Genomic DNA, 10,997 nt, shown 5'->3' on the forward strand with positions numbered 1-10,997 from the left:
TTCTAAGACTATCTTGTCTATGCAAGCGTGTTTAACTGCTGTCTGAGTAATACCCTGAAGATGTCTTTATATTGTTTCAGTTTCAAGTTTCAATTCACCATTCAAATTATTTAGTTTTTTCAGTAATCTCAAATGTAAAAGTAATCTAATGCACTGAAAGATTTTGTACATTCCTCTGTTTTTTTAATGATGGACGGATTTGTCACTTGTGTGGAACAAAAGGGAAATATTGAGCATATTTCTAGACACAGAGTTGAAAAATTTGTATCTCCAGGAGCGGGAGAAACCACATGGATTTGGTTTTGTCCATTGCCATTTTTTCCATTGCCTTCTTTTTTTAGCTTTTCTTCTTGTGTGTCTTGAATAGTCTTTCTCTCTCCCCTCCTCCCTCCCCTTCTCTCTACATATAAACATGACTAATATTTTTCAAAGCAGACTTTGTGTGTATGTTTAGTGGAGCAACTGATATATAAGAGAGTGTTTAAAGTGTGTGTAATTTATAGCAAAAGATCATAATTAAAAATTTAATTTCCCACGCAAGATTGTGAGGTCTTACTGTTCGACAACCTTAATTCTGCAGTGGAAGAATGTTTTAAATTATTTCTAGCTTGTGTTTTATTATACAGTTGGATGTAAATGATTATGAATTATATAATAATAGAGAAGGAACTTCATATAAGTCATCTGGCTTTGATTGTTACTAAAAATAATTCCTTTGTTTGTGTTATTGGAGAAGATAAAAAGTTGTATCTGACACCTGCATTTTTGTGTTTGTGCCACAATTTGCAGAAGCAACATTTTCTTTTGTTTCTATGGTATTTGTGTTTTTAATGCACATTTTATGAAGCTGATGTCGTACAAAACTATGTCATATGGCTACAGCTGTCTTTTTATTTGCAAATGTTAGTAATATAAAAACTATAAGCAGAAGTTATATTTATTTTCCAAGCACCATAGCAGAGTATACACACAGTAATATTTGGTTTAAGATTTTAATCTAGGAAAGTCGTATTTCCTACAGTCAGCATTCACTGTCTCTGATTTCCACCTATCTTGCATATTTTTCACATGATATGGGACACTCTCGCATCCTGTTAGTTGAATAGCTCATTTTCAAGCAAGGCTTTTGTCTGTGTACAGTATCAACAGACATGGCTGGCCAAAAGATTTCATTTTGAGGGGACGACGATTCAGTACTGCAAGGAGTGGGGTATGTATAGATAACACTTCTGCAAAGCGTGCAGGTACTGGAAAATAAGTTATCTGTTCTTTCTTGCCATCAAGAGTCTACTTCGAAGCTACTGAAAGCATCTTCCAGTAAAATGATGTAACTGTGATGGGGGCTGTGGACTGCTTTTACTTACCAAAAGGGCCAGGCAGCTCTTTCTGTCTCAGACTTGTAGCTATCTGTATTTGCACATAGGGAACAAGAAGATCACAGGCTCTGGTAGAGATCACCATGCTGGTCTGGGGTGGGTAATGCAGACCTTGGTCACTTTGTTTCCCTTTTAGGGGGCACCCAAGTTTTGGTAGAAAATAAAGACTCTTTGCAGTCGCTCTTCTGTCCCTCCCTGGTTTTTTTGTACTTTGATAATTATTTCAGTACTATTTGATAGTTGGTCGCCTTATTCACTGATTATCTGCTGTCTTCTTCAGTGGTCTTACCTTTTTCCATGAAGAAGTCTTTCCTGAGCTAACTTTGGAAAGTGCCGTTTTCTTCTCCAAAATTAAAGTTTTCTGAAAACCTTATCACCATTGCTTCAGACTAAGCAGGCAGGGAGGTGTGATTGTTGCCTTTAGAAGATAAATTTTTGTTTGGAGAGGCCGTTGTCTTTTTTGCTGCACGTACAAGGTCTAGATAGTCAAATGGCTGTAATCTGTTCTAAGAATGATACCAGTGTCCAGAATAACCCTTTGAGTAGAACATGATAGCATTTAACTATTCTTATTAAAAACAAGAAAACATGTATAAAAAGATACATAGTTGTTTATATTTTCTGCTTTCTTTTTCATTTCAAACTTTTCTTGCTTTCTTCATTGTGAATTCTCTGATCTGGATTGCATTTATAATATTATTACACCTAGTAAAGTGTGTCCCCAGTTGGAATTTCTGGTGAGATGATATTAATGCTTTGTACAGTTTTAATTAAAAAGTTATTTATATATACCGTGTGTGTGCTTACAAATCATGAGTTTAATCATGAAAACTGATTTGTGCCAATCTTGTTAACATCGATGAACTGATAGAGTTAGTTGAACCTGTTTGGACTTGATGAATTTTCCTCTCTTACAAACTCCTGCATAGTGAGGTTTTTGAGGAATCCAGTCTGAAAGATAGTGTTTAATTTAAGTTTTTTAGCTATTCTGATTCAATAATAACAATTTATTTGTGTAGCATGATTCCTGTTTCTGATGTCCAACCTGTGGTCTTGTGTCCTTGAGATTCTTGGATTAATTTAAGTGGACTTTTGACAGGTGGCTAATAACTTCAATTCATATCAGAAGATTCACATTTACAATAGATGCTTGCACCTCCACTGGGCTATTTCTAGGCATCTGCAAAATGAAAAAACTTCTAAAGCGCTGCTTCAGGATGTCACTTATTCTGCATCTGTGCATCATTTTGATGCTGTGTTTTTCACATCAGCATTTTGGTGCATTGTTCTACACGTCTGTGCAGTTTCTTTGCATCTCAACTTCTGCCATCTCAGTATCATAAAAACTCAATTGGTGCTATTTACCCGTTAGGTGCAGTGCTGTTTGCCAGGATTGTGCAGCGAGCTCACAGGTACCAGAACTTTTTCTTTACTGCTCTGTCTCCTTGGCAGTGTCTGGTGAAAACATAGATGATTCTGTGATCCTGTGAACTAACCTGATTCCTTATTCCGTCTGTGTCCTTGGATAGATTTTTCCAGTATTAATACCTTACGTGTTTTTATAAGTTCCTCTCTGCAGCCAGACTTCATAAAAACTCAGACTCGGACCCAGCCGGACTTCATACGCCTCAGAGCTGGGCATATTTTAAAGAGCTTAAAGCTTTTTAAAGCTTAAAGAGCTGAGAAGGTTAAATGGACTTAAGGAATTTAAAATGGAAAAAAAGTTGTAACTTTTGTGTTTGTAAAGGGCAAAGTCTGTATGTTTTCATGACAAGATTGTCGTCAGACCATTCAAACAACAGAAAAAAACGTTTTAAGTTGTTGAGATGTTTTAACCATTTTTTAAATATTTCATAACTGTAATTAAATGCATGTTTTTGAGCTGAGACTTGGTGTCAAATTATACCTGGGAGAAGTACTCCTTTCTGTGGAGTTTACAATGCTGTTAGTGGAAGTCTGTAGGTTCTGATCAAAAATATCCTTGGCTGAAAATTGCAAATGTAATGTGATTTTTTTAAGATCACTGACTTATCACGTTAAAACAAGACATCAAATAAACAGGTCAGACGTAGTGCCTGCTTAGGGTTTTTTTTGTTTGTTTTACTAGTAGGGAGGATTTGATCTAATCTAATTGTGCAGTTTTGGCTTCATCGGTACTAACACTAACTACACTAAGAAGTTACCAAAGGAGTTTATACCTCACCACTGCCGTCCTTTTAAATTTAAGTTGAATGTGTTGATTGCATTCATCTGGCTGTAATGCATTTAAAGGCTTGGTTAGTCCGAGACTAGCACTGCGAAGGGGTCATGATCAGTTAACCCTTCAACCTGGATTTCATAGCCTGGTACAAGCAGTAACATAGAGAGAGGCTTTTGGTTTTCAGGGGGTAAAGGAATGATTCACATCATATCAGACTGTGAAATACCTGCGGGTCGGTGGTGCTGGTTTGTGCACAAGGATGCTTGAATGAGCCTGTTTGGATCTCCTTGTGATACTCCCTGAATTACCATCAGAGGCTTGTCCTGTTCCTCTGTGGGTTTTTTGGGGACTGAAGATACTTTTTACTTCATTATGCCAAGTACTGACATCGTAAGTGGTGATGTTACTTACACAGTGGTACAAGCCAGGGCAGAATTACTTATAAAAATAGTTCTAGGGCCAAAATGTTTGCTTTGGTTAAGAACTAATGAAATAAGGTACTTGCTTGAGTCAGTTTTTGAAAGAAATCACTATTTTTAAAGTGACTTATTGGAGAAGTAGGATTTAGTCATCGATGTTTATCAATCACGGCTGCTGTTGTACATGTTAGTCTTCACGGAGGGTCTTCCCATTTTTTCTCCTGTTTAAAAGGCTCCAGGTTGATATTTCAGTCTGAGTCAGAAGCTGCATTTGCAAGTTCTGTAATAGATTTCGGATCCTGTTGAATAACACTGGAATGCCATTTTATGACATCTTTAAATAGAGATGTCACTGCCCTGTTCTGAGAGGTAGTGCGATCTGTGCAGCCGATACTCGGCATGGGGTTACTAATGCAGCAACACCTTCGTTAACAACACTGGGTGTGGTGACATGATCACACCAAAGTGCATAAAAGTGACTGGAGTTTCTGCCCTCTAAGCTGAGCTGCGGTGGATGAGTATGTGTGCTTGTTCTTAAGTTATAGCAATGCAGAGTGAAACAAGTTACCTCACTTGTAATGTTAGAGCTCTGAGGCCTTCAGTAGTAATTTAAGCCCATTTTACTCTGTGTTTCTAATGGCTTAAGAATGCATATATTGCATTATGTGTTTCAGCTGAGAGGGACAAGTGCCTGTCATCATCTGACTGTACCCATCTTTTGATTTCATGAAATTCCTCTTGCCATCTCTGAGAAATACCTCATTAACCATCTTTGTCTCTTCCCAGAGTTTTTGCTGGGGAAAAAACCAGCAGGGCATTTGCACTAGGAGGGGCATTCGCACAGAATCGGAAATTTCATGTCATGACATCTGGTTCAAAACAGGGATGACATTCATGACTGTATTTTAACCTGTAGGATCCTTGACCTTGGTTACTATAACTAGCTTTTAAGCAGGAGACTTTCTCTAGCAATCTGTAGTCAAGCTTAGAATATTGTAACATGGAGCATAACCCGTGCACCGTGTTTTCTAAAAGGATCTTTAGGCAGACATTTTAAAAGACATATTCTTTTACTGTTTCGACAGTTGACCAGTACAGAAATGCTTGTTCCACTTCTTGGCTTTGAGTTTTAAGAAAAAGGTGTTGCTGCCTGTGTTCTGACTCAGACTGAGGGATGAGACTGCAGTATTAGTATAGGACCTTTTGAAACCCAGAAGAACAAAAACCTCTCTTTAATACAGTAAGAAGCTCTTATGGAGCAGTGTATAAATTTGCTTTGTATAAATTAATATAACAGTAGTGGCCCTGCAGTATTTTCAATTTTTTTTCTTAATATATATTTAAAGCATAATTTCTAATTCTTGTATATATTTTTAACTTTCCCACAGATATGCACTTATTTGGCCATTATCCAGCTCATGATGATTTCTATCTTGTAGTGTGCAATATCTGCAATCAGGTAGTCAAGCCACAGGTTTTCCAGTCACACTGCGGTAAGTGAATGTTTTCTTTCCTGAATTACAGTGCCAAATTGGCATATGGTTCTCTTAAGAATCATTGCATACGATCATGACAGAGGCATTGCAGATATACTTTTCTGGTTATCTTGTGTTCTTTCCACAGAAAATACCAGCGATGCCTTCAAATAAGCATATTTCCTGTAGAGGAAGTTAAATTAGTTGTTCTAGAAGCTGGGCTTTTCAAGTTGAACTTGTTATACTAAATTAACCTTTTACAACAAATAAATCCTGTTAGTTAGCTACTAGCTAGGCTAAAACTATTACGAGTTAACATTGGATTGTCTTTTATCAAAGCTGCAAAGTGAGGGCTGTGATACTGATCTACATTAGCTAGAAGTTGGATGTTATTGATTGTTTTCTGATGGGATTTATGCATAGGTGTATAAAGGGCTTGTTTTTATATTTATCATAGGGTTTAATTTTACATAATTGGCATGTCAAGTCACATTTGTTAGGATTCTCTTGAAAAATGTTCATTTGAGAAGCTGCAGAAATGTGCAGATATTTATTTCTCAATTAGTATGACAACAGCAAGATGTTAATTTTTATGTTGATTATTTGTAAGCAGAATTACTTTAGTTAGAAATTTTTGCTGTTGATTAACAAACTACTTTCAAATATTCTCTAAAAAACTTCATCCCAAGGTCTGGTTTATTTATTACTTATCCAGTAGTTTATTTGTTATTTGTCCAGTGGTTTGTTTCTGTGGTGTGGGTTTTGGTTGTGTTTTTTTTTTTTTTTTAAAAGGATTGCAAAATGTGACTGGAATGGCTAGTTTTGCATGAGGTTTAATCAAATTCAGTTTAATCAAGTTAATTTGAAGGTGACTGCATAATAATGAAAGGTAACTAGTACTGAGGATGGAATCAATTAAATACATTAAGAAAAAAAAAAAGACCCAGCAAGATTTTCCTTGCCTACATACAACAAGTAAACTTCACAAATCCTGTGCCCCTTTCAGTCTTCTTGACAGCAAAACAACTCAGTAAGGGGAAAATGTAAGTGGGATGAACAGAAAACATGAAAGTTTATTTACTTTTAAAGATATATTACCAAAATATTACCTTGGGTTTGTATGGATGGACTGCTAACAACCAACCAGGAGCAACTGCATTCATGTTGAAAGGCAGTTGTACGACTCACCACTACCTTTGGCCCAGATTGAAATAATTGTGAAAAAATGGTAATAGTGGAATATAGCATTTATATCCAGTGAATAAGAAAAGATGTGAAAGTATAGTACAGTGGGAGAAGGACTTACTAATCTAATGGTGGGGGCAGGTGTTAATTTCAGTGTTTTAACAAGCTATCCTGGTATTTTTTTCAAAATTTGTTTCTTGCCTTTAGTCATACGTGGATTCTTCCTGCCCAGCTTCAGGTATCTTATGGTTCTTTCAGTGACAGAAAAGCTTTTCTGCATGTGGTCATAGGTACAGTGGGTACTATAAAGATTGAACTGGTGCATTTATAAAAGATCTGCTACAGAACAGAAGAACCTATATAACACCTTGCTGTAGCCTTCCATAGTTGTGCTGTTTCCTGGACATGACCTCTGGTTTGGGGAGCAGTATGAAAATTGGTCCTGTTTTCATGTAGGAGGCATATATACTCTCTTCTAGATCTAGGAGAGTAAAGTGTTCCATGTTAGAATGAACTTTTTGAGCTCTTTGGAAGTAACGAGTTACCATCAGTTTTAGTGTGTTGCCTGTAAACTGCAAAGATCCTGTGAGTCACTGTCCTTTTTTCTTTTTCTCTTTTCTCCATTACTCCATTATTTATACAATTCCTTCTACTTCGTCTTCATTATAGCAATCCTGTTACACTGAACAATTGAGCATTAAATTCTGAATTGCTTGATTTAAGAGCCTAAGGTCAATAAAGACTTTTAAAAAAAAAAAAAGTAGACTATATTAAAAGAAGTGGAGAACACTGAAAATAATTGACCAAAGGTGTTACCTCTTGAAGATTGTACTTAATCTAGTCAGATTTGTTTCAGGAAAGGTGTACTGGAATATTGCTGAAAGGCCTGTGGAAGAGCTTTAAATGTATAGATAAAGTATTTTGTTTTAAAGAAGAAACAGAAAAGATCTTGTACTAAAACCATATAAAAGAAGTTTTAGAAGATAAAAGGCTTCTTGGACGTCTTGGGAATTTATTGTAAAATAACTAATAATTTATTTTCAAAAAATTAATCTGTTAAAAGTACTACATGTTGTATAAGTTACGTGCATCTACTAACGTATAGTAGTTTTGATAAGAAATGAGTACGATCTAGAGATCTAAAGAAGAGCTGCACATGGATCTCATTAATTGACCTGTAGTTGCATGGTCTGGTGAGAAAATGATAAAAATCTTGCATTAGAAAACAGATCAACCGTGAGCTGCTGGTGGCTGAAAAATCTCTCACTAGATATGTTACGATATCAATAGTCCATTGAGAAAGGTCTGGAGAAGGCTTCGTTTGAGACATTGGTGCTGGCTGCACTGGGCTCTTCTGTGAAGCAGGAATATTTAACTTTCAGTTTTATTTAGAGTTTTATCACCTGTTGGACACAATCAATTTGGTGGATCAGCTTTTGTTTAATTAGTTAAGCCATGCAGCAGTATATCTGTAAATTCAGTGATGCTGAACATGCCTGTCAATAGACTTTGAGGTATTTTAAACAGACATATTTACCATAAAATGCATTATTTTACATGTCTTGATTTGCAGCTTTAAAGTTGTAACAAAGACAATGGAATGAGAAAACATTAGAAGCCACTACTGGTTTTTTGGCTCTTGAAGGCTGCGTCATAGGGAGTCTTTATTGCTACTGACAAGGACTCGTAGAGATCTAACCCAGAATCTCCCACAGTGTGGTTTGTTACTAATATCCCTGGTAAGATCCAGTCCATATTCTCTCAGTAAGGATTTAGGTCTGTGCCAGACACGTGCTTTATGTTTCTAGGTTCCCTGCATTGTAACTTGAAGATCTTGGCTTTGGAACAGCACTGGAATGTTTAGTTTCGCGAATGTTTCTGTAACACTTCTCTTGAGCCCTTGCTGGCATTTGCCTTTCTCCAGAGCATAAGAAGACCCACTGTTTCATTTGTCTCTTAATTTCAAACATGTGGCAGCCATCCTTGATGGCACTGGGAAGTTGTGAAGATCATAGAGGCAGATGTTGTTATTTAACTTTTAAGGGTTTGATTCCTGGAATATCAAGCAGAAAAAGAGAAAAGCCTGGTTCAGGCTTTTTTAATGGGAGGCGGTGCATCATACAACCTTAGACCAGTAGAAATCAGGAAGGTAAAATAAGAGATCTGGCTAACTGGAGGACTGCCTTGCTGGACTTGAGCATCTTTGTAATAAACACAGCATAAAGCTCGGTGCTGCAAAGTAGTAGATCTGTTCTAGCCTCTAAGTCAGAGAAATACTGAATTATTTTTAAGAGCAGCTACATGTCCTTGTATCTGTGAATAAACATTTATATCCATTTGTAAGGATTAAATCATTCATGTACATATGGCATAAGCCCAACTGAAAGAGAGACTTGCTGTTATAGGCTGCTGGATAAACTATATAAATCAAATAATTTCTTAAGGTCATTCAGTATTATTGTGCACTTATAAAATAGTATATCATAATGTCATCAACAATAGGGCAGAAATAGTGTTGTTTGCTTCTGAAGCCAGTTGAGTAACTTGTTGCAGTGGTACAATATCTTAGATTTTTTTTTTTTTTTAAATATGTGAACATGTAGTTGTATTTATTTCTCCATAAAGTAGTTTGAAATGAGAAGTCAGTCTAGTTATACAGCTTGCAACATTTCTGAATGTACTTGGCACCTGGGGAATTTTAGTTTTGAGACTTTGTTCTCAAATGCTAATCTCAATGAAGATACAGAGCACCTCTTGGGACACCAAAAAGGCAGTGTTTTAGTATCCCTGAAGTACAATAATGTTCTTGCTATTTGTTTGAGTGGTTTTTTGCTCCAATATATCTGTTTTCTGGGAGATTTTTAGGGTGGCAGCCTATGCTGAGCTCTGTCCATCTGACTTCTGTTAACTCCAATTCTGTGACAGTCTGTTACTTGTTAAGATGGGACCTGTACCATTTCCCAGGAGACGTTTCTGTTTTCCTTTGGCCCCAGAGAGAGTAAAGCTTCATATTCTTAAACTGCATTGTCCTTTGCTAGACTAAAGATCATCAGATACAGTTCTGGTTATTTTGTTTTAAATGTTCCACACAATAAAAGGCTTGTTAACTTTGTTCTTTTCCTGTTGAAAGGAAAATCTCTCATAAAAGGTAGCTCTGGCATAGTGAAGAACAAGCAGTGTACATATAGAGAGCTTTTCAAAACATCTTGACATTTTCTTTTAATGTGAGGAAATGAATTCATGACGGGAAAGTGTTAAAAGTAAAGTTGGGGGGAAGAGGTGAATTAGCCAAGCTAAATAATGCAGATTGGTTAAAGAGTAACTGCAGTATAACCATCAAAGAAAGTTTCCAAACATACTCTGGAACAGTTCCAAAACTGTGGAGGGTATCTTAATGAACTGAATAGTTAAATCCCCATTTGATGAAGTCATAGTGTACAAAGGAGAAAATTTTGCTTCGTCAAGGAGAAATGACCATGAAGATCTCTTCTGTTGCTAATTTCTTTATTGGAGGCTCATTGCTGTCTATCCTGCCTGTTTCTAAGGTTATTCTAACGGGCTCCTGATTAAGAACTAGAAATTCTTATTCCTTAAAAAAGAAAAAAAACTACCCTTGATTTTCATTACTTCTGAGTTATAAAACCTTGGGTTGACATCCTCATGTCCTCGTGAAAGTTGGAAAAGGGTATTTCCTTTTTATCCTGTTTGAGTGTATAAGCATCATTTGAAAAGAAAAAAAAGCTAGAAAGTAATGGAGCACTGAAGAATATAAATAAATAATTTTCCTCTCCATATCATAATTATTTTCCTAAGAGAGGTTATATATTTTGAATTACTCAGACTGGCTATTTTACATTGTAATAGTTGTGCGTTACAATTTAATGAACCATGATTAAAGACAAGAAGGCTGAGCTTACAGTATGAATAAGAATGATTTGCTTTCTTAACATGGGCTGGAGCATTACTAGCTGGCATCTTTTTTTGCATAAGGATTTTGATAAGGGTATCACTGTCACATTTGATGGATTATTCTCGGTTTTGATATTATTTTCAATTATTCAGTGCCTTTTTTTTTATTAAATACAGCTTTTGGGGGTTTTTAATTGTTAATATTTTATCCATTGCATTTGACCTTTTATCAAGGGGAGTGCTCTTGTGCCCTTCAAGGACAATGGCATTTGGAGTGATTCTCCTTCTGTTACTGCGATTTTCTTTTTCACAGCCTTGTCAAAACTTGTTATATTATATCATCATTGATTGAATAGCTTCCTGGTTGTCACATGCATACATTTCACTGCATAAAAGAATTAAAATAATGAAAATTACTCTCATCCCTTCTGTT

The 10,997-nt window shown here is 36.1% G+C and overlaps 1 protein-coding gene across 1 annotated transcript in view; it reads left to right on the plus strand.

Annotated features, from left to right (window-relative positions):
• LOC104074710 (ataxin-7-like protein 1) overlaps positions 1 to 5,488 on the plus strand; it is a gene marked incomplete at both ends in the record, with an annotated part of 40,397 nt that extends 34,909 nt beyond the window's left edge. The window contains one exon of the mRNA XM_009574921.1: positions 5,384 to 5,488. Coding sequence (XP_009573216.1) covers positions 5,384 to 5,488 — 105 coding nt within the window. The remainder of the gene's footprint in view (positions 1 to 5,383) is intronic.
• Between the last annotated feature and the right edge of the window lie 5,509 nt (positions 5,489 to 10,997).

This window comes from Fulmarus glacialis, unplaced genomic scaffold (genome assembly GCF_000690835.1).
Source record: "Fulmarus glacialis isolate BGI_N327 unplaced genomic scaffold, ASM69083v1 scaffold35673, whole genome shotgun sequence".
NCBI classification, from domain to species: Eukaryota; Metazoa; Chordata; class Aves; order Procellariiformes; family Procellariidae; genus Fulmarus; species Fulmarus glacialis.